A 25026-nucleotide genomic window follows, 5' to 3' on the forward strand; every position below is an offset into this window, starting at 1 on the left:
AGCCTGACCCGATCAGGCCTGATCAGGGCAGGACAGTGGCCAACCTCTCACTGTGTCCTCCTCCCCACAGGCCCACCCCTGTCTGCCCCGATTGGGGCTGGGCTAGCCAGACCCCACCCATGCACAAATTCGTGCACTGGGTCTCTAGTTTTATCTATCATAGCATCAAAAATAATACTTAGGAATAAACTTAAGCAAGGAGATGAAAGATTTGTACCCCCAAAACTATAAAATGTTGATGAAAGAAATTAAGAGACATAAATAAATGAAAAGATATCCCATTTACATTTTTCTTTCTTTTTTTTAAAAAATATATTTTATTGATTTTTTACAGAGAGGAAGGGAGAGAGATAGTTAGAAACATCAATGAGAGAGAAACATTGATCAGCTGCCTCCTGCACACCTCCCACTGGGGATGTGCCCGCAAACAAGGTACACGCCCTTGACCGGAATCAAACCTGGGACTCCTGATTCCACAGGCCGATGCTCTATCCACTGAGCCAAACCGGTTTGGCGGATTGGAAGATTTAATATTGATAAGATGTCAATATTACCTGAAGTGATCTACACATTTAATGCAAACTCTATCAAAAACCCAACAGCATTTTTTGCAGAAATAGAAAAATACATCCTATAAATCATATGGAATCTTAAGGGATCACTGAATAGCCAAAACAATGAAATAAAAAGAAAAATAAAGTTGGAGGCCACACACTTCCTGATTTCAAACCTCCAAAGTTATTACAATACTATAATAATCAAAACTGTGTAGTCCTGGCATAAAGACACTTAAGACCAATGGAGTGAAATAGCCCAGAAATAAACCCTCAGATATATGATCAAGTGATTTCACCAAGGTGCCAAAACCATTTAATGGAGAAAGGACAGCCTTTTTAACAAATGGTGCTGGGAATACTGGATATACACATGCAAAAGCATGAAGCTGGACCTTATCTTACACCATGTACAAAAAATGAACTCAAAATAATCGAAGACCTAAAATGTAAGAGATAAAACTATAAAACCCTTAGAAGAAAACATATGGGGAAAGTTTTATGACACCAGATTTGGCAATTATTTCTTGAATATGACACTAAAAACACAGGTGATAAATAGATAAATTGGACTACATCAAAGTTAAAAACTTTTGTGCATCAAAAGAAACAATCAACAGAGTAAAAAGGCAAGCCACAGAGTGAAAGAAAACATTTGCAAATCATATACCTGCTTTATATCCAGATATATATCCAAATGTTAATATGAAGAATATAAGAAACTCCTAAAACTCAACAAAAAACAATCCATTTAAAAATTAACAAAGTGCCCTGCCTGGTGTGGCTCAGTTGGTTGAGCATCCTCCCTTGCACCAGGAGGTTGCTGCTTTGATTCCAGGTCAGCACACATGCCAGGGTTGTAGGCTCAACCTTCCATGGGGGGTGTGCAGCAGGCAGCCATCAAAGTTGCATGTGTTGTGCTCTCACATTGAGGTTTCTCTCTCCCTCTCCCTTACTTTCTCTCTAAAAAACAACAACAACAAACTATTCTTTTTTAAAAGATGGGCAAATTACTTAAATATACATTTCTCCAAAGAAATATACAAATGGCCAGTAAACATATGAAAATATGATCAGCATCACTAAACATTAGTGATGTTTCATCATTGATGTTTCTTTCTCTCCCTCTCCCTTCCTCTCTGAAATAAAAATATATTTTTACAAAATTTATTTAAAAAAACAACACAGAAAACAACTGCTGGTGAGGATGTAGAGAAATTGAAACCCTTGTGCACTTCTGTTGGAATGTAAGATGGTACAGCTACTGTGGAAAACAGTATGGAGATTCCTCAAAAAATTAAAAATAGAATTACCATTTGGCCCAGCAATTCTACTTCTAGATATACACCCAAAAGAGTTGGAAGCAGTGTCTCAAAGAGATTTTTGCACATCTATGTTCATAGCAGCATTATTCACAATAGCCAAAAAGTGAAAGCAACCCAAGTGTCCATCAACAGATGAATGGATAAAGGAAATGTGGCTTATACCTGTAATGGTATGCAACTAATACAGCATCAATATATGTAAAGCAAAACTCATAGAACTGCAAGGAGAAATAGATGAATTCACTATTATAGTTGGAGACTTCATCACCCTTCTGTCAGTAATGGACAGATATAGCAGGCAGAAAGTCAGTAAGGCTATAGTTGAACTCAATAGCACCATCAGTTAACTGGATATAATTGGTATCTATAGAATACTTCATTCAACAATATAATAATACACATTCTTCTCAAGCTCACATGGGACATTCACCAAGATGAATGTTCATCTAAATCAGTGGTTCTCAACCTTCTGGCCCTTTAAATACAGTTCCTCATGTTGTGACCCAACCATAAAATTATTTTTGTTGCTACTTCATAACTGTAATGTTGCTACTGTTATGAATCGTAATGTAAATATCTGATATGCAGGATGGTCTTAGGCGACCCCTATGAAAGGGTCGTTCGACTGCCAAAGGGGTCGCGACCCACAGGTTGAGAACTGCTGAATCATCTAAGTTTCCATCGTAGGAAACTAAAAATACATGATAAATTAAATCCAAGTAAGCAGGAGAAAAAGAAATAATAAAAATTGGAGCAAAAATCAATAAAATTGAAAACAAATCAATAGAGAAAATCAATGAAATCAAAAGCTGGTTCTTAGAAAAGATCAGTAAGCCTCTAACCAGCCTAACAAAGAAAAGATGAGAGAAGACACAAATCACTAATATCAGAAATAAAAAGGAATCAATACAGATCCCAATGACATGCAAAGGATAATAAAAGAATACTATGAACAACTCTATGCCCACATGTAGTCTAGATGAAATGGACCAACTCCTTGAAAGACACAATCTGACAAAACTCATACAATCTGAATAGCCTTATGTATCTAGTAAAGAAGTTGAATCAATAAAAAGTAACCTTTGAAAACAGAAAGCAACAGGCCCAGATAGGTTCACTAGTGAATTCTCCATACCATGGAATATTATTTCAATCTTTTAAAAAAAAAGGAAATTCCGACACATACTACAACATAGATGAACTCTGAAGACATTATACTAAGTGAAACAAGCCAGTCACAAAAGGACAAACATTCTGATCCCATTTATGTGGGGTATCTAGAATAGTCAAAATCATAGAGACAAAGAAGAATGGTAGTTGCCAGGGGCTGGGGGAGAAGGGGAATGGGGAATTATTGTTTAATGGGTATAGAGTTTCAGTTTTGCAAGATGAAAATGTTCTGGAAATCTGTTGCAAAACAATGTGAATATGCTTAACACTACTGAACTTTACACTTGAAAAAGTTAAAGTGGTAAATTTTGTGTTATCTGTGTGTTGTCACGATTTAAAATAAATAAAACACAGTGATACCAGGGGCAAAGCTGTGCAGTTATAAGATTTCTAAGTCCTGACCAGGTCAGAACAGGCCCTTGAGAACCAACCATAACCATAGCACCCCATACCCATCCACACACTCCATTTCCAGTCCACAATGTATCTGCTGGGACTCACAGCAAATGCAGCAAGCTGGAAAAACAGGCCTTATTCTGTCTACCGAGGGGACAGAAAGGTGAAGGGACATGCCCAGGTCACTCTTGATAAGGAGCAGTACCCCATTCTTTTTTTATATATATATTTATTGATTTCAGAGAGAAAGGAAAAGGGATAGAGAGAGAGAGAGAGAAACATCAATGATGAGAATCATCAATCTGCTGCCTCCTGCACACCCTCTACTGGGGACTGAGCCCACAACCCAGGCATGTGCCCTGACTGGAAATTGAACCGGGACCTCTTGGTTCATGGGTCAATGCTCAACGACTAAGCCACACTGACCTGGCAGTGCCCCATTCTTCAGACTGCAAGGCAAGTGCTCTCCCTGCCGCCGTAGGGGCTTGTTAAAAGCCCAGATTCTTGCCCTGGCCCAGAAGCTCAGTTGGTTGGAGCATTGCTCATACACAAAAAGGTTGCAGGTTCAATTCCGGATCAGGGCACATAGCTAGGTTTTGGGTTTGATCCCCAGTTGGGGTGTGTACCAATATTTCAATCTCTCTCTCTCTCTTCCTCTCTCTCTAAAAATCAATAAAAAGATATCCTCAGGGAGGATTTTTAAAAAACAGCCCAGATTCTCCATCTGAGCCATGTGGCTCTGCCACTTATAGCTGTAAGGACCCAGGCAAATTACCCAGCCTCTATATGCCTCCTTGCAAAATGGGATAACAGGCTGTGGGGTCACTGTGTTTTCATTACACATAAAGCACTTAAAACAGCCTTGCATGTGGAACGACTCTGCCAATGTAAGCTATTACAGTGCCTCAGGAGTTAGTTTTTGTTTTTCTCTGAAGATCTTAAGGGACAAAGCTACTCCCAGCAATTCAAAAGGAAATTGCTTTCTTAAAGGATTTCTAGCTCTGGGGTCCCACACAACCTTCTACCAAAGCTTTGAAAGCCCAGGACAGGCAGGAGAGGCTCTGGTGCTAGATTCTTCCCAGCTCATTCCGTGACTTCTGACTCTTGTCCTTGGTGCCCTGAGGAGCTGAGCTGGGACTACAAGCCCAGGAAGCAGTATGTTGCAGGACAGTGACCTACATTCTTCTTGCTAGTCCTGTGGGTTCTGACTATCACAGCTGAGCTGAAGCAGCCAAGGGCCCAGCTTCCCCAGTGCACTGAGGACCATCCCCAAGACCACACAGACAATGGAAGGCAGGTATGTCCCTGCCAGATCCCAGGCAGCCGCAGAGCTGAGCTCAGGTTCACCTGTGTCAGTGATCCAGGGTGCTTGATTGGTAGCAGGAGAAGCTAACGACTACACAGGACTCACCGAGTCTGGAGAGGACAGAGCCAGGTCACAGCCGCAGTGCTTCACCCATAGTTCCAGGAGCTGTGCTTTTTTGGCCAAGAGTTATCTAGATGGCATCTCTGCAGAGTGTCCCATATCAGGACTTCTCTGCAGATGAGATGAAAATTGCTGCTCCAGGAAGGGAGCACCTGAGTGTCTCCTGAGACCAGAATTGTTTAAGTCTCAGGTGCCCAAGTGCCTGTCTACCCACTGACCAGAACACCTGTGCCCAGCTATCCCTTACCCTCATTGCTGGAGCTGTGAATCTCCCTGCAGTAAAGATCAGGTGCAGGCCTGCATGTGCCACATTACTGTGGGGGCCTGGTCCTCGCTGCTGGAGAACTTAGAGGAGCCAAGTGGATGAGGGGACTCCTCTCTTTGCTTTTACCCCACCTGGCTCTGGAACACCTGCTTTTAATGTGGCCAGAGAGAGGCCTGTGATTTGCTTGTCAGGGTTAGGACATATCACTAAATGTCAAAGTTGGAAGGCTCCAAAGACCTGTGCCCAAGCTTCCCTATGAACAATGAAGACACCAGGGACCACAGCAGGGCAGGGCTTGCTGAAATTCACAGACTGGCCCCATTCAAACTCCAAGGGAGTTCAAGTCCTAGAACTCCCAAGCCCCCTTCAGGTAGGTGAGCTTGGCCTGCCTTCTGCCAGCTCTTTGCCTCCTCCCCTACCAGCTCAAAAGGGCATTGAAGACGTGGCCCCTCAGAGGAGAGAGCCCATTGCTGGGAAGAGGGCTGGAGAGGCATCTCTACTGGTGCAACCACACAGGCCTCCTTTCCCAGAATTATTAGCAACATCTCCCCGCCCCAGCACACACCAAAGTGATCCGCAAGCAGGCAGTGACCCCAGTGTGAGTGCGCCTGACAATTCACCTTTGATGGGGTGAGAGAGCAGGCATCTAGGCCTCTCACTCCAGAACCTCTGATTTTGCATTCAGACTCTTCTTTTTTTAATTGTGGTAAAATACACATAATTTACCATTTTAATAATTTTTAGACATACAATTCAATGGCATTAAGTACAGTCACTATATTGTGCATATATCTCTATTTTTTCATCTTTCCAAACTAAAACTCCATGCCCATTAAACAACATCCACTGTTCTGCTTTCTGGCTCTATGAATCTGACTTCTCTATTTCATATAAGTGGAATCACAAAGTATTTGGTCTTCTATGACTGGCTTATTTCACTTAGGATAATGTCCTCAAGGTTGCATGTCAGAGTTTTCTGCCCTTTTAAGGCTGAATAATATTCCATTATATGAATAGGCCACATTTTATTTATCCATTCATCTGTCAATAAACTCTTGGTTGGCTTCCACCTTTTGTCTATTGTGAATAATGCTGCTATGAATATGGGTGTACAAACATCTCTTTGAGTCCCTGCTTTCACTTCTTTTGGGTGTATATCTAGAAGTGGGATTGCTGGCTATCCAAGACTCTTTCTGCCTGTAATTGCACCTGCAAAGAGCACACTGGGTCAACAGCCAGAACCACTGGCAATGGGCTCTGACCACGATCATTCTTTGTCCCTCCAAGCACACTCCTGGACAAATGTGGGAGCTTGTCAGGTCCTATCCATGCCCTCTGAAATCAAGTACAAGCTGTGCCAAACTAGGCTCGCCCTCCCCTCGGGATAGGCCTGCGATCTCCTAGGGCAGTGGGCAGTGGGAAAGTAATGCCCTGGGAGTCGGGAGCCTTGAGTTCCCACGGGGTTTGTTGTGATGGGTCCCTACTTCCTTCCCCTCTCTGGACTCTGCTCCCCTCAAGGATAAAATAATTGTTGGAGTGGGTGCCTGCTGAAGCCCTGCCAGCACTGCAATTCTATGACTCCAAGCAGCAACAACAATGCACCTCTCTTGAAGAACCATGAACAAACCCTAATAGACAGACTAATGGCAGTAGGGGACATGTAGAAGGTACTGCCAGCTGCAGCCTTGCACAGTCTGAGTCCCTGGGCCTGCTCCATGTGCCCAACCTCAGACCTCCAGCACAGATAGTCGGTCCTTGCCTTTGAGTGTGGTGTGCTAGGCAAAGCCCTGGACTTGGAGCGCCCCTCCCTGACCCTTCTCCTTCTCATCCCCCAATTAGGGTCCTGAGGCAGTGCCAAGGACCATTTCTCCCAGGTGTAACTCAGACCCCACCTCATGGAGGCTATGGTTAGAACCTAGACCAGGGAATGCATACCTTCAAGGTCTGCTCGTTCTGGTGCATGAGGTAGGCCAAGATGACCCCGCAGCTGCGACTGATGCCCAGGGTGGAAAATACCAGGATGACATTGCCAAGTTCAAGGTGGACATCTGCAAGAGGAAGGAAGGTTGGGGGGGGGGTGGAGAGAAAGGACCCTTCCCTGTAGACCTGAGTTGATGTAAGATGACTAGCCTTAGTGGGTCCAAGAGTGGATTCAGAGCCAGTACACCATGTCCTAGGTAAGTCACATGACATCACTAGGCCACTGTTTTGTCACCTGGTAAATGGGGATTCTCAGATCTAGCTGGCAATTCAAGAGAATCACACCTGGGCATTCAGCATTTTCATGCAAAGGCCTTTTCTTGGCTCTCCAGGCTTTCAGATCAGGAATGTCTGCTACCAGTTGGCCTCCTTAGGTAGGAATGAGAGGATCGTCCCCCCAAGGGCACATGGTACTGACGGAGACAGTGTTGCTGGTGTGAAGCCTGGCTCTGCCACTCACTATTGTGGGGCTTGGGCATGTTACTCTTAGCTACAGTTTCCTCATCTGGAAAATGGGATAATAGTATTCTGCCTACCTCATAAAGTTTTGTGCTGTGCTTAGCCCAGTGCCTGGCACAGAAATGTCAGCTGTAAGCATACCTAAAATGACACTGAGTCTGTGTGTGAGTCTTGCCCAGTGAGGGATGGTGAGGAAATCTAAGCTGTCATCCTAGGCTGGTTTGGTAACCCCCAAGAACTGAAGATAACCATTCCTGTGCTGGAGCAGGACTCAGAGATGATTAAGGCCAACTGACTCATCATACAAATAAGGAAACTGAGGCACCAAGCAGTTAAGGACTGGCCCACGGCCACCCAGTAAGTCAGGGCTGGAGAGGGGGCCTCTTTGTGCAATAGAGCTCCACCATCCCATGGGACATGTGGCAAGTCTGTCTCAGCTACTACTTAAGTGATAGTTGCAACATCCTGTGAAAATAAGAGATGTTTGAGCCAAAATACCATCCTCTGCCCCCCTGTGCAGCGACTCAGGCTGGGGGCTGAGTTGGTGCCACGTAGGTAGTCCTGGCGAGGGGCCTCTGACCTGACTCAACCTCACTCACTCCAAGTATCTTACTCAACTAGGGCAATCCTGAGCCTGGGGAATGACTGAAAAATCTGCCTTCAATGAGGTAAGCCACTGTTGGGCACTGCTGTGTGTGGTGAGAGGACAGAGGGGCACTGGGCATACACAATGAAAATCAGAGAAGTCAGAGGCTCTGGAGCCTTCCTTCCACTTCATCTCACTAACCAGACAAAAGGGCAGGAACAAGTCACCTCTGAGTCACCAGAGCACAGCCCAGAGCAGGTCTCCATGAACATATGCACTCATGGTGGGGCCACACCCTCATCTCAGTGAAGCCAGGCCCAAAAGGGCCTACCAGTCCAGCCAAGGCCACAACATAGGGTATTCGATTCAGTCTGGAGCTCTTATTTGGCCCTACTGCCCCGGAGGTAAACGCGGGCCTGCGCGTATTGCTGATGGCCCTGGAGAAGCACGCTTGTCTTGGGGTTGTCCACACCTAGTTGGGCATGTGCTGCCCTTTCTCTCCTGAGCACTGAGAGTCCCAATCAGGAATAGGCATGTGGACGAGGTGCCACAGGCCCTGTGTCCCCTGGACATAGGCCAGTTGCTGCCTCGTTAGAGAATGCTCCCTACCAATGAAGTGACAGAGGTGGCGCAGAAAGGGGAAAATGAAGGCTTCCGGGGAGTCTTCTATCTGGATGTGCAGAAGCTTGTCAGCGTCACCTACAAAACTAAACAGAAGAAAAGCACAAGTAATTGGGCAGACTCACACACAGTCCCACTGTGGTGTCCCTTGTTCATAGCAGCAGGACCATAGGGTAGGGATGCTAAGCTAGATCAGGGAAATGTGGGCAAGGACCTGAACCCCTGTCAGAAAAATAGCACCTACCTCATAGGAGTGGAGTATGGATTAAGTTAATTAATCTATATGAAGCAGTGATGGCGAACCTCTTGAGCTCGGCGTGTCAGCATTTTGAAAAACCCTAACTTAACTCTGGTGCCCTGTCACATATAGAAATTTTTTGATATTTGCAACCATAGCAAAACAAAGACTTATATTTTTGATATTTATTTTATATATTTAAATGCCATTTAACAAAGAAAAATCAACCAAAACAATGAGTTCGCGTGTCACCTCTCACACGCGTGTCATAGGTTCGCCATCACTGATATAAAGCATTTAGCAATCTGCTTGGCAATAGTAAGTGCTCAGTAAATATGGCATTATTATTATTAACCAAACATGTTACTTTCCTAGAATATGCTACAAATAATAAAATGAGGATGGGAGGAAATATGTCATGATTTTGGAGAATGAGCCTGCTATGTCAAATGGAGAAAATAAGGTAAGAGGGATAGAGAGTAGCGGGGTTGCTGTTTGAGATAGGGTGGTCAGGGAAGGCTTTACTGAGGAGGTGACACTTGAGCAGAGGCTTAAAGGAGGTGAGAGAACAAGCCAGGCAGTTATCTGAGGAAAGTGTGTTCCCGGTATAGGAGAATGGAAGTTCAAAACCCCTGATAGGCAGTATGTTTAGTGTATTTGAGAAACAACAGGGAGGTCAGAGTGGCTAGAGTTTTATGAACATGGTGGAGGAGAGATGAGGTGTGTGACATGCTTAATGAGAGTGTGCCTGCAAGGAGCCTGGCCCTATGCCCTAAATGCTGTAAGCACTTTATAACGTTGTTTATGAAGACTATGGCCTACTGGTGACATTCAGTATGCAGACCACTGTAGCATGCAGAAAGTTCAGTAGATTCAGAAACAAAAGTAGGCTGGTTTAATTTCTGTATGAGCACTTGCTGTAACAAATACAAGCACAACGAACCATCCATCCATCCATCCATCCATCCATCCATCCATCCATCCATCCATCCATCTTTCCCTCCCTCTCTCCCTCCCTCCCTCTCCACCCACCAACCCATGCCCACCCAACCATTCTTCCCTCACAGACACTCACTCAATGCCTATTGTGTGCCAGACCTTAGGCTGGACCCTAGTGGACACAAATATCAAATAGGGCCCCTCCCAGCTTCAAGGAGCTTCCAGTCTGATGGGGGAGGCAGACACATAAACAAATGGCACCACTCCAATTAGTTAGGTGCTAGGATAAAGACCTGCACATGAAATGGGGGATATTTGCAATAGTGTCAACAATAAAATATTTTTAAAAGACCTACACATGATATGTGAGAGGAGGAATAGGGAGGAGTCAAGGGAGTTGGGGAGAGTTTACAGTGGAGATGGCATCTGGGTGGAGAAGGTTGGAGAATACATGGCTAATATATAAAAATCAATTGGAGCACTAGCCGGCGTGGCTCAGTGGATAGAGTGTCGGCCTGCGGACTGAAGGATCACAGGTTTGATTCAGGTCAAGGGCATATGCCTTGGTTGTGGGTTCAATCCCCAGTGAGGCATGCAGGAGGCAGCCGATCAATGATTCTCTCTCATCATTGATGTTTCTATCTCTCTCCCTCTCCCTTCCTCTCTGAAATCAATAAAAATATATTTTTTAAAAATCAATTGGATTTCTATGTACTAGCAAGAAATAATCAGATATTGAAATCTTAAAATATCACTTATAATCACATAAAAAACTTCAAATGCTTAGGATGAAATCTTGACACAAAATGTGCAAGAACTATACACTGAAAACTATAAAATATTTCTGAGAGAAGTTAAAGCACAAAGTAAATGGAGAAATAGACCATGCTCATGGATCAAGAGATTCAACACTGTTAAGATGTCAGTTCAATCCCAATCAAAATTCTAGCAAGCTTCTTTGTAGAAACTGACAAGCTGATTATGAAATTTATAGGGAAATGCAAAGAAAACAACTTTGAAAAGGAACAAGATTAGAGGACCTACACTACTTGATTTCAAGATTTATTATAAAACTACAGTAATCAGCAGTGTAGAACTGTTGTAAAGAAAAACATATACCACCCGGCTCAGTGGCTGAGCATCTACTTATGAACCAGGAGGTCATGGTTCAATTCCCAGTCAGGGCACATGGTGTGGTTGCATGTATGTAATCAATCCCTAGTGTGGGGCGTACAGGAGGCAGTCAATCAATGATTCTCTTTCATCATTGATGTTTCTATCTCTCTATCCCTCTCCCTTTCTCTCTGAAAAAAAAAAGAAAGATATACTAATGAAAAATAATCCAGAATTTTTAATCTTGACAAGGATTTTCAATAAAAGTATCAAAGCAATTCAACAGGAAAAGGATCATATTTTCAACAAATGATTATATTATCTCCACATGCAAAACAACAAATGTTCCATTTCTGGCACCATACACAAAAATTATTTCAAAATAAAAACATGTGAAGGTTAAATCCATGAACTTTTAGAAAAAAATATAGAAGAAAATCCTTGTCAAAATTCAAGTGCCCAGTCTCAGCCTGTTTGCTTAGTGGTTAGAGCGTTGTCCACGGACTAAACAGTCACCAGTTCAATTCCGGCCCTGGACAGGGTGCATGCAGGAAGCAACTGGTCGATGTGTCTCTCCCACATCAATGTTTCTCTCTCTCCCTCTCTCTCTCTCTCTCTTTAAAATACATTTTTATTGATTTCAGAGAGGAAGGGAGAAGGGAGAGAGAGACAAACATCAATGATGAGAAAGAATCATTGAATGGCTGCCTCCTGCATGCCCCCCACTGGGGATCTAGCTCACAACCTGGGCATGTGCTCTTGACCAGAATCGAACCCGGGACCCTTCAATCCGCAGTCCAATGCTCTATTCACTGAGCCAAACCAGCTAGGACCTCCCTCCCACTCTAAAAATCAATAGAAAAAATATCCTTGGGTGAGGATTAACAAAAATAAATTTTTAAAAATCTCAACTGTTCATATATGCATGGGTCTGTTTGAACTCTATTCTGCTCCACTAGTTTATTTTTCTATCCTGCACCAATATCACCATCCTTACTTGCTGTGGTTTTTAAGTCTTAATATTTAGTCAAGTAAATTTTCTCATTTGTTGTTCTTCAAATAGTCAGCTATTTTTGCCCTTTGCATTTCCATAAAATTTAAAAATTTTAGGATTACTGTATCAATTTCCACAAATATGTTGGATTCTACTGGCATTACCCTGAACTGACAGATCATTTGGGCAAGAATCAATTATCTTTACAAATTAATTCTTCTAATCCATAACAACAGTACATCCTCTGTTTATTCAGATAATCCTATATAATAAAGAGAATAAAGAGCTAATATGCAATGGTCGCCACGCCCTCGCTCCCTTGCGCCAGGGCCAGGGGACCTGAGGCTGTGCCCCTGCCCCTGCACTGGGCGGGGGGACCTGAGGCCAGGCCAGGGGACCTGAGGCCATGCCCCCCACCCAGCGGGGCTTGATTTATCTGCAGGTTGTTTTGGATTTTCTGTGTACACAATTATATTGTCTGTGAATAATGAAAGTTTTTTCCCTTTTGATTCATATTTTATTTTTCTTGCCATATTTCACCAACTAGGACCTCCAGTACAATGTTAAATAGGAGTGGTGATAGTGGCATTTTGTCTTGTTCCCAGACTCAGAAGGAAAACTTTCAACATTTCACCATTAAGTGTGATGTTTGTTGCAGAGATTTTTGTAGTTATTTTATTAGAGCAAAGAAGTTTTCCTTCTATTCCCAGTTTGCTAAGAGTTTTTTTTAAGTCATGAATGTATAGTGAATATTATCAAATGCTTTCACTGAAGCTGTTGAGATAATCCTGATTTTTGCTCTATTTATTGATATGGTAAATTAACATCTTTGGAATAAACTCAATTTAGTCATTATGTATTATCCTCTTTATAAGGATATTAATGTATGTAATGTGCTAAGATTTTGTTTAGGATTTTTACATCTATGTTCATGAAGAAAATTAGTCTATAACTTTTCTGTATTATAATGTCTGTCAAGTCATAAAATCAGAGCTATGTTGGTCTCATGAAACAAATTGAAAATTATTCCTCTTCTTTATTATATAAAAGTAGAGGCCTGGTGCACAAAAATTTGTGCACTCGGGGGGGGGGGAGAGAGGGGGCCCCTCAGCCCGGCCTGTGCCCTCTCGCAGTCTGGGACCCCTCGGGAGATAACAACCTGCTGGCTTAGGCCTGCTCCCGGGTGGCAGAGGGCAGGCCCAATCCCTAGGTGCAGCCCCTGGTCAGGCTCAGAGCAGGGCCGATTGGGGAGTTGGGGCGCCGCCCCCTGTCATGCACAGAGCAGGGCAGATCGGGAGTTTGAGATGCCACCCCTAGTCACGCTCAGGGTAGGGCCGATTGGGGGGTTGGGGCACCGCCCTCTGTCACTCACAGAGCAGGGCCGATAGGGGGTTTGGGTGCCGCCACTGTCACACTCAGGGCAGGGTCGATGGGGAGGTTATGGCTCTACCCTGTCACACAGCAGGGCCCGGCCGATGGGGAGGTTATGGCTCTACCCCGTCACACATAGAGCAGGGCCTGTGGGGGGGGAGAGTTGGGGTGCCGCACCCTGTCACACACAGAGCCGCAGGGCGATCAGTGGGTTGGGGAGCTCCCCCCTATCAGGCACAGAGCAGGGCTGATCAGGGGGTTGGGGTGCCTTCCCCTGTCACGAACAGAGCAGGGTGGATAGGGAGGTTGTGGCCCCGCCCCCTGTCACACACAGAGCCGCAGGGCAATCAGGGGGTTTGGGCGCTGCCCCCTATCACGCTGATCCTGGTGCCGGGAGGCCTCGCGGCTCCGCTGATCCCGGTGCTGGGAGGCATATTACCCTTTTACTATATAGGATAGAGGCCTGGTGCACAGGTGGGGGGCCAGCTGGTTTGCCCTGAAGGGTGTCCTGGATCAGGGTGGGGGTCCCCACTGGGGTGCCTGGCCAGCCTGGATGAGGGGATGATGGCTGTTTGCAGCTGGTCACACCCTTCAGGGTGGGGGTCCCCACTGGGGTGCCTGGCCAGTCTGGGTGAGGGGCTGTGGGCCGTTTTCAGGCTGGCGGGTGACTGAAGCTCCCAACCTGTCCTTTTTTTCTTTTTTTTTTTTAATTCTGGGCCAGCTTTAGCTCTGAGGCTCGGCTCCAGCTATGAGACCTCCGCTGCTGAAAGCAGGTTTCTGGCCTTTGTTTACCTTCTGTATTTGAAACAATGTTGCGGTCTGGCTGGCTGAAGCCTGGCTGTCTAAAGCAGGTTTCTGGGGGTTTGTTTAGCTTCTATATTTGTTACAATGTTTCTTAGAGAGCAGCCGAGAGGCCGGCAAGGCAGGCGGGGAACCTGGCTTCCTCCGTCACTGAAGCAAGCAAGCCTCCCTGTTTGTGTCAGCTGCCTGGCTGCCGGCCGCCATCTTGGTTGGCAGTTAATTTGCATATCTCAGTGATTAGCCAATGGGAAGGGTAGCAGCCATATGGCTAATTACCATGTTTCTCTTTTATTAGATAGGATAATATTGGCTTTATTTCCTCCTTAACTATTAGGTAAAATTTATCACTAAAGTTTTCTCTATGAGAAAATTTTTATTAGTTATTAATACTAATCAATTTTTCTATTTTGTCTGCTGTCAGTTTTGATACTGTATTTTTTAATGTTCATTTCATCTAAGTTTTCTTGTTTATCACAGTAAAGTTTTCCTAATATCCTCCTAAGACCTGTTAAATATCTGTAGGATATGTAGAGTCCCCTTTTACAAATGGTTATTTGTGCCTTTTCTCTTTTTTGCCAAGGGTTTATCAAATTTATTAGTTTTGTTTTTTTTTTAATATATTTTATTGACTTTTTACAGAGAAGAAGGGAGAGGGATAGAGAGTTAGAAACATCAATGAGAGAAGAGAGATCAATCAGCTGCCTCCTGCACGCCCCCCAGTGGGGATGTGCCTGCAACCAAGATACATGCCCTTGACCAGAATTGAACCTGGGACCCTTGAGTCCGCAGGCTGACGCTCTATCCACTGAGCCAAACCGGTTCGGCAAATTTATTAGTTTTTTTAAAAAAACTATTTTGACTTTCTTTTTTTTTTTTTTTTTTTTAATATATTTTATTGGTTTTTTACAGAGAGGAAGGGAGAGGGATAGAGAGTTAGAAACATCAATGAGAGAGAAAGATCCATCAGCTGCCTCCTGCACGCCCCCCACTGGGGATGCGCCCACAACCAACGTACATGCCCTTGACCGGAATCGAACCCAGGACCCTTCAGTCTGCAGGCCGACGCTCTATCCACTGAGCCAAACTGGTTCGGCTATTTTGACTTTCTTGATCATCTCTATTCTATTGTTTCTAGTTCAATTATCTTCTTTTATTATTCCTTCCTTCTTCTTTATTTGGGATTAGTTTACTATTCCTTGGGGAATTTCTTGAGATGAATACTTAATTAGTTGATTCTTTATATTTACAATAGATTTTTTGTTGTTATTAATCCTCACCTGAGGATATTTTTCTATTGACTTTTTAAAGAGAATGGAAGAGAGGGGGAGAGACTGAGAGAAACATCGATGTGAGAGACACACATTGATTGGTTGTCTCCTGCATACGCCCCAACCAGGCCCAGGGATCATGCCTGCAACTTAGGTATGTGCCCTTGATCAGAATCGAACCCAGAACCCTTAGTCCACAGGCCAATGCTCTATCCACTGAGCTAAACCAACCAGGGCTAAAGTATATTATAGACAGCCTACAACCTCTGCCTTTTAATTAAAATATTTAGACCATTTGCACTTAGTATGATTATTGAATTTTTATATGACTCCATTTATCTTTTGTTATCTTACTAATCATATCTCTTTTATTTTTGTTTTGTTCTATTTTTTGGTGGTTGTTTTAGAGTGTATAGAATGTATCTTTAACTTACTGTAGTCTACCTTCAGTTAACATATCACTTCATGTAAACAGAGTAAGAACCTTACAAGTATATAGTTCTATTTTCCCTCTTCCTGCCTTAGTAAATTGTGGGCATACATATTACTTCTACCTATGCTATAAACACAAAATGTATTGTTGTTATTTTGTCTTTAAATAATATGCTTTGAAAAGATTTACAAACAAGGGGAAAGTATTTTATAAAATTACTAGAGGACTGGTGCACGAAATTCGTGTACAGGTAGAGTCCCTAGGCCTGGCCAATAATCAGGGCCAATCTGTGGGACAATGGGGGGGTGGGCACTAGCATCCACCTTGGCTGGCCTGGGGCCTGCAGGCTGGGGGCAGCTCCTGCATTGAGTGTCTTCCCCCTGGTGGTCAGTGCGTGTCATAGTGAGGGGTTGTTCCACCAGTTGTTCCACCATTTGGTTGATTTGCATATTAGGCTTTTATTATATAGGATCATTTCTGGTGATCTTGATTCTTTTTGTATATATTCAGGTTGCCATCTGGTATTGTTTTTCTTTTACCTAAAAGACTCCCTGTAATATTTTTTGTAGTGTACATTTATTTGTTGATTAATTTTTTCAACTTTTGCATGCCTGGAAAAAGTATTTTCTCTTCATATTTGAAAGATATTTTTTACTGATTATATTTCTAGGTTCACATTTTCCATTTAATACTTTAGTTTTCTCAATTTCTTTGTTTCTAATATGAAGTCTGCTACCATCTTTATCTTTATTTCTTGGTATGTAATACATCTTTTTTATCTAGCTACTTTTAAGGTTTTATCTTTTTCATTGATATTAACCAATTTGAGAGGATGTGCCTACTGTGGTTTTCTTTCAGTTGAAATGCTTGGGTCTGTGAATTTATAGGTGTTTTGTTTTTTTTTGTTTTTTTAAATCAAACTTGGAAAAAATTTTGGCCATTATTTCTTCAAATATCTCCACACTTTCCTCTCCTTTGGAAATTCCAATTACACATATGGTAGTAGGCCACTTGAAACTATGTTAATCTCACTGAAGTTCTGTTCTTTTTTTAAATTATTTTATTTACTTTAGAAATAAAGGGAGAAGGAAAGAGCAAGAGAAACATCAATGATGAGAGAGAATCATTGATTGGCTGCCTTCTGAATGTCCTCGACTGGGGATTGAGCCAGCAACCCAGGCATATGACCTTGGCCAGAATCGAACCTGGGACTCTTCAGTCCACAGGCCGGACGGCTCTATCCATTGAGCCAAACCAGCTAGGGCAGTTCTGTTCTTTTTTATTTGTCTGTTTCTTCTCTATGTTTTATTTTGGATACTTTCTATTGCTATATCTTCAAATTCACCAATCTTTTTTTCTGTAGTGTCTAATTTGCTATTAATTTCATCTAGAGCAGCAGTCCTCAACCTGTGGGTCGCGACCCCTTTGGCGGTCGAACGACCCTTTCACAGGGGTCGCCTAAGACCCATCCTGCATATCAGTTATTTACATCATGATTCATAAAAGTAGCAACATTACAGTTATGAAGTAGCAACAAAAATAATTTTATGGTTGGGTCACAACATGAGGAACTGTATTTAAAGGGCCAGAAGGTTGAGAACCACTGATCTAGAGTATTTTTCATTTCTGGCACTGGATTTTTCATCCCTAATTGGGGGCTAGGTTTTCCTCATTACTGAGACAATACTCTTCTCAGTACTCTATTTGATGCCCTGTATATTATGAGTTTTGTCTACTCTGACTTGAAATACAAATGACTCCTGGCCCCACATCATCTCTGAGGATTGTACTGTCCATTAATTTCCACTGTTTTTTCTCCCAGCCTTGAGTCATTTCCTCACATGCATGTGCTTATATGTACTCAGTTGAAGACACAGGGGGGCTCTCTGCAGATGTCCAGAGCCCTTTCTTTGTATTCAGCCCTCTATTTATCATGCAGGTCTCTCTTGAGAATTCTAGCCAACTTGACCTCTCTGGATTCTTGACTCTATTCTATACCCTCAATTCAAAAAGAATGACAGGCCCTGGCCAGTGTTTCTCAGTGGTTAGAGTGAGGGCCCAGACCCTAATCAGAGGCAACCAACTGATGTATTTCTTTCACATCAATGTTTCTCTCTGTGTCTTAACCTCTCTCTTCCACTCTCTCTAAAAATCAATGGAAAAATATCCTCTGGTGAAGAATAACAATAAAAAAACAAAGAAAGAAAAAGAATGAGAAGATCTGTTTTGGTCCCCTTCAAACAATCTCCAAGAAGTAAGCTAAATTAATTGTAGGGCTCTAGCAATCTCCAAGAAATAAGCTAAACTGATGTGGGGCTCACTTTGTTTTTTTCCATTCATTTTGGAATCATTGTCCTGTGCAATTAACCACTGTCTGAAAAACATTGTTTTAGATGTTTTGTCCGTTTATTTGTTGTAAATCTGACCCTGAGCTTGGAGCCTCATGAATGGGAGGCCCCAGAGAGTTCTCTTGCCCCTTCTACCATGTGAGGACACAGTGGAAATATGGCTGTCTATGAACCAGAAGGCAGGCTCTCACTAGATAGCAAATCCCTGCTGCACTGATCTTCGATATCCCAGTCTCCACACCATGATAATAAATTTCTGTGTTTTATAAGCCACCAGTCAATGGTATTCCGTTATAGCAGCCTGAATGAACTAAGATAGGAATTATTTCTCAGAGGGCCTGAGATGGCATAGCAGGATAGAATAGGATATTTTGACCACAATGTTAAAAACCAGGAAAGTTTTACTTTTGGCGAGATTTGAAGGCAGTATGGGATCTTGGTTAGGGGCAAAGGATGCCACAGCGAAGCCAGGAAACAGACTATACGCCAGGAACAGGTGAAGTTAAAAGTGAAGACCCTACTCCAGTATATGCTGTCTTCTAAGAGACCTTTCAACTTTCTATATGCATGTCACCAGGAATCTTATATAAACAAATGATACTTAACACTTGGAGTGCGGGTGAATTTCCCGCCAAAATATAAGATGGCTCTGTCTTTTGGTTTTGTTCCATCCACCAAAAGGGTGGATTACAAACAAATATTTGGTAATACGCAGTTACAATCGATGCTTCCTGGCACTATTTCAACAGGGTAGGGCTGAAATTCATCCAATTCCTGGGGTGGGGAAGGAGAGAGGTTGCTATAAATATTCCCCAGGGAAGTTGTTTTCATTTGGGGTTGGGGAGATTGGTCTCTTAAAATGTGGCTCAGCAAACACGCTTAGAAAGTTCATCCAGGACAGTGAATGAAATTGAGATCTGGGCATTCAAAGAGATTGGCAAGTAACAACTTGCATGAGGAGGTACAGGGCTGGTAGTAACATAGGACTGAGCTATAGCATAGCATCATGCTAAAGCATGCTGAATCTGAACATCAACATCCTTCTTCCTTCCTTGGCACATGTTTGCATTTGGCCGTGGAGTCTAATACCCTGCGGCCAACAACTGCATAAAAAAATCAGCCCTTTTTAAAAAATACGTTTTTATTTATTTCAAGAGAAGAAGAGAGAGAGTGATAGAAACATCAATGATGAAATCATCGATTGGCTACCTCCTGCACACCCCCTACTGGGATCAAGCATGCAACCCAGGCATGTGCCCTGACCAGGAATCCAACTGTGACTTCCTAGTTCACGGGTAGATGCTCAACCACTGAACCACACCGGCTTGGAAAGAACAGCCCTTTTATTATACTCAGAGTCCACCAGAACTTAAATACTTAAAAAAAAACACAACACCTCACAAGAGCCTATTTGTCATTAGGAAATGAATTCTGATGAAGTTCTGATGAGTTTTGACAGAGAGGTAGGAAGAATAGGCTACCACTTAAATGGAAGCTTACTGAATTCCAGGTCCAAAGTTATAATAAGAAAAATGTTGATTTCTTTGAAAAACAAAGAAACAAAGAGAAGGATTATTTCTACATTCCCCAAAGTGTAAGAAGCACTGGTCCCTCACAATGCACTGTGAAAAAAAGGGTTCAGAGAACCAAGTACATATGGGAAGCATATTCCTCTCTCAGAAACTCACCATACACATTAGCAATGAAAGGCTCAAAGAAGTGTGGCAGTAAAGAAATCCACTAACTCCAGCCACTAATGGAAATAGTATGGAGGTTCTTAAAAAATTATAATGGAACTACCCTATGATCCACTAATCCCACTTCTGAGTATATATTCAAAGGAAACAAAATCACTACCTCAAAGAGATATCTGCACCCAGATGCTCATTGGAGCATCCTATCTAATAAAAGAGTAATATGCAAATTGACCATCACTCCAACACACAAGAAGGCTGCCCCCATGTCATCAAAGATGGCCACCACAAGATGGCCAGTAGGGAGGGCAGTTGTGGGCGATCAGGCCAGCAGGGGAGGGCAGTTAGGGGCGACCAGGCCATCAGGGAAGGGCAGTTGGGGGCAACCAGGCCTGCAGGGGAGGGCAGTTGGGGGCGACCAGGCCTGCAGGGGAGGGCAGTTGGGGGCTATCGGGCCATCAGGGGAGCAGTTAGGCATCGATCAGGCTGGCAGGGGAGTGGTTAGGGGTGATCAGGCTGGCAGGCAGAAGTGGTTAGGGGCAATCAAGCAGGCACGCAGGCAAGCGGATGGGAGCCAGCAGTCCCAGATTGTGAGAGGGATGTCCGACTGCTGGTATAGTCCCGATCCCATAGGCAGTCGAACATCTCTCAAGGAGGTCCAGATTGGAGAGGGTGCAGGCTGGGCTGAGGGACACCCCTCTAGTCCTATCTAATAATAGACAAACATGGTAATTAACCGTAACTTCGCTACCCTTCCCATTGGCTAATCAGGGCGATATGCATATTAACTGCCAACCAAGATGGCGGCCGGCAGCCAGGTAGCTGAAGCCAACATGAGGCTTGCTTGCTCCAGTGATGGAGGAAGCCAAGGTTCCCTGCCTGCCGCTGCGGGCCTCTGAGCTGCACTCTAAGCAACTATGTTGCAATTATAGAAGCTAAACAAACCCCAGAAACCTGCTTTCAGCCAACTGAGCCTTAGAGCTGAAGTTGCAACAGTGTTTCAATTATAGAAACCAAACAAACCCAGATACCTGCTTTCAGCAGCCGAGGTCTCAGAGCTGGAGCCGAGCCTCGGAGCTAAAGCCAGCTCTCAGTTCCAGTGACAGCCATAGAAGGTAAATAAATCCCAGAATAAAAAAGAAAAAGAAAAAAAGGAGAGGTTGGGAGCTTTAGTCACCCACCAGCCTGAAAACGGCCCTCAGCCCCTCACCCAGACTGGCCAGGCACCCCAGCGGGACCCCCACCCTGATCCGGGACACTCTTCAGGGCAAACCAGCCGGCCCCCACCCATGCACCAGGCCTCTATCCTATATAGTAAAAGGGTAATATGCAAACTGACCCTAACAGCAGAAGGACTGGGAATGACTGGTCACTATGACACACACTGACCACCAGGGGGCAGACGCTCAATGCAGGAGCTGCCCTCTAGTGGTCAGGGCGCTCCCACATGGGAGGAGCTCTGCTCAGCCACAAGCCAGGCTGATGGCTGCCAGTACAGCAGTGGTGGTGGGAGCCTCTCCTGCCTCCTCAGCAGTGCTAAGGATGTCCAACTGCAGCTTAGGTCTGCTCCCCACTGGCAAGTGGACATCCCCCGAGGGCTGCCGGGCTGCCAGAGGGATGTCTGATTGCCATCTTAGGCCCAATCCCCGGGGAGCGGGCCTAAGCCAGCAGGTGGAAATCCCCCAAGGGGTCCCAGACTGCGAGAGGGCACAGGCCGGGCTGAGGGACCCCCCTGAGTGCACAAATTTTTGTGCACCGGGCCTCTAGTCTACACTAATAAAAGAGAAACATGGTAATTAGCATACGACTGCTACCCTTCCCATTGGCTAATCAGCATATCCTTATGCAAATTAACTGTCAGCCAAGATGGCGGCCGGCAGCCAGGCAGCTGGAAGCGAACATGAGGCTTGCTTGCTCCAGTGACTGCAGACTCCAACGTTCCCCGCCTGACTTGCCGGCCTCTGAGCTGGCAGTTTGAAACATTCTAACAAATATAGAAGCTAAACAAAACCCCAGAAACCAGCTTTCAGCCAGCCGGGATCTCAGAGCTGGAGTTATACATTGTTCAATTATAGAACGCAAACAAACCAGATACCTGTTTTCAGCAGCAGAAGCCTCAGCCCTGCTCTGAGCCAGAGCTAAAGCTGGCCCAGAATAAATAATAAAAAAAAAAAAGAAATAAAGGAGCAGTTGGGAGCTTCAGTCAACAACCGCCAGCCTGAAAGCAGCCCTCAGCCCCTCACCCAGACTGGCCAGGCACCCCAGTGGGGACCCCCACCCTGATCCAGGACACCCTTCAGGGCAAACCAGCCGGCCCCCAGGCCTCTATTCTATATAGTAAAAGGGTAATATGCCTCCCGGCACCGGGATCAGCGTGACAGGGGGCAGCGCCCCCCAGGCCCCTATCCTATATAGTAAAAGGATAATATGCCTCCTGGCACCGAATCAGCGTGACAGGGGGCAGAACTCAAACCCCCTGATTTCCCTGCGGCTGTGTGTGTGACAGGGTGCGGCGTCCCAACCCCCTGATCGCCCTGCTCTGTGTGTGACAGGGTAGAGCCATAACCTCCCCATCCGGCCCTGCCCTGAGTGTGACAGTGCGGCGCCCCAACCCCTGATTCCGCCCTGCTCTGTGTGTGACAGGGGCGATGCCCTAACTCCCCTATCGGCCCCTACTCCTGTGAGTGACAGGGGGGAGCTCCCCAACCCCCTGATGGGCCCTGCTCTGTGCGTGACAGGGGGTGGCGCCAAAACCTCCCCATCGACCCTGCCTTGAGTGTGACAGGGGGCGGTGCCCCAACCCCCCAATCGGCCCTACCCTGAGCGTGACTGAGGGTGGCATCGCAACCTCCCAATCCGCCCTGCTCTGTGCATGACAGGGGGCGGTGCCCCAACTCCCCAATTGGCCCTGCTCTGAGCCTGACCAGGGGCTGCACTTAGGGATTGGGCCTGCCCTCTGCCACCCGGGAGCAGGCCTAAGCCAGCAGGTCGTTATCTCCCGAGGGGTCCCAGACTGCGAGAGGGCACAGGCCGGGCTGGGGGACCCCCCCTCCCCCCGCCCCCCGAGTGCACAAATTTTTGTGCACGGGGCCTCTAGTCTATATATATAAGGCAAGTCACAGATGTACATACATGTCAAAACTCACCACATTGTACATTTTAAACATGTGCAGTTATTCCTATGTCAATTATAGCTTAATAAAACTTTAAAAGGGGAGGGGCAATGAGTTATCAGCAGTGTCATGTTTGTAGAGAAATACTGCCTCTGAACACTGCAAAGCCAGTAGGCGGTGCTCCTCTAGGAGTAAGGAGTGTCTGTAGGATGGGGAGATTGGCTATATACCTGTTGAGCTGAAAATCATAGTGTGGTTACCTCCATGAAAGTACAGAAGATAGTCCCTTGGAGAGCTAGATATGGGAACAGGTATGACCACAGACATGGGTCCTCACCTTTTGCACAGGCTGGTTGGAACTGCCAAGTCAGCAAGGCAAGGAGAGGCTACAGTGATCACAGTCCCTTGTGGCTCATTCGGGAATTCAGGTGAAAGAGTATGGATGGATGGGGGGTCATGGGCTACCAAAGGAAGGAAAAGGTTGGGAATTAAGGGTATTCCTGGCTTAAAATCTCAGCTGGCTCTCTCTCTGAGGAATCTTCAATAATTAACAGCTCTCCTCCCCAACAAAGCTCCAAGGAAACTGGCAACAAAGGCCACCAGCAACACACAGAACCAGGTGAAGTCAGAGTGAGAAAAAGGCACCTCCCCTCCACCGACCGGCAACAGCCAAAGGGGCCAGGCCCCGAAGGTTGGAAGAGAGGAGATGTCCTTGAAGCTAACCCACACCCTTCCCCACTCTCAGCCCCCGGCAAACCCAAAGCTGCCCAATTCTGGGAATGAGAAGAGATGAGATTTGGTTTGAGATTGGAATGTTAAACCAGCCTAGCTTGTACTAGACTGACTTTCCTTATTCCCTTTTAAAAATTATTTCAAAAATACACAAAAGTAGAAAGAACAGTGTAATAAGCCCCTAGATCTATCACCCCTCTGCAAACATTATCAACTAATGGCCAATTTTGTTTCATCTATACTGACTTCCAACCAATCCCAGATTATTTTGAAGGAGATCTCAGACATCATATTATTTTACCCATAAATATTTCATTATGTCTCTCTAAAAGATACCAACTCATATTTTAAACATTTTTTAAAATATATTTTTATTGATTTTTTACAGAGAGGAAGGGAGAGGGATAGAGAGTTAGAAACATCGATGAGAGAGAAACATCGATTACCTGCCTCCTGCACACCTCCTGCAGGGGATGTGCCTGCAACCAAGGTATATGCACTTGACCGGAATTGAACCTGGGACCTTTCAGTCTGCACTAAGCCAAACTGGCTAGGGCCCAACTCATATTTTAAAAAATATAACCATAATAATGTCATCACATCCATCACATCCTAAAGAAACACAGGGTAGCCCTAACAGGTTTGGCTCAGCGGATAGAGCGTCAGCCTGCGGACTCAAGGGTCCCAGGTTTGATTCCGGTCAAGGGCATGTACCTTGCTTGCAGGCACATCCCCCGCGGGGAGTGTGCAGGAGGCAGCTGATCGATGTTTCTCTCTCATCGATGTTTCTAACTCTCTATCCCTCTCTCTTCCTCTCTGTAAAAAATCAATAAAATATATTTAAAAAAAGAAAGAAACACAGGGTGGGGCAAAAGTTTACAATTGTGAGTATACAAAACAAGAGTTTATTCTTGTATTATTATTTATTATTATTTTCCATACAAACTATAAACCTACTTTTGTCCTACCCTGTATAATAATTCCTTACTATTATCAAATGCCCAGTTAATATGCACATTTCTCAAATCATTTTATGACTAAATTGAAATTTTTCATAATTGAAAGTGGCCAGAAAGTATGGAATCTCCACAAGATGATACTAAGGGCAAAAATGAGAGCACAGCTAAAGGCAATTACTGAAAAGAATGAAACCCTTAGATGTTTGCATTCCACTGCAGTCAGATTCCTCAATAAACCAGG

The 25026-nt window shown here is 44.6% G+C and overlaps 1 protein-coding gene across 1 annotated transcript in view; it reads right to left on the bottom strand.

The window, feature by feature from the left end:
* STYXL1 (serine/threonine/tyrosine interacting like 1) overlaps window positions 1–25026 on the bottom strand; it is a 65530-nt gene that overhangs the window by 7508 nt on the left and 32996 nt on the right. The window contains 4 exon segments of the mRNA XM_006088292.3: window positions 7072–7184; window positions 8771–8868; window positions 10119–10131; window positions 19007–19061. Of these exon segments, the coding sequence (XP_006088354.1) occupies window positions 7072–7184; window positions 8771–8868; window positions 10119–10131; window positions 19007–19061 (279 nt within the window).

The sequence above is a fragment of the Myotis lucifugus genome, unplaced genomic scaffold, assembly GCF_000147115.1.
Source record: "Myotis lucifugus unplaced genomic scaffold, Myoluc2.0 scaffold_45, whole genome shotgun sequence".
Lineage (NCBI taxonomy): Eukaryota > Metazoa > Chordata > Mammalia > Chiroptera > Vespertilionidae > Myotis > Myotis lucifugus.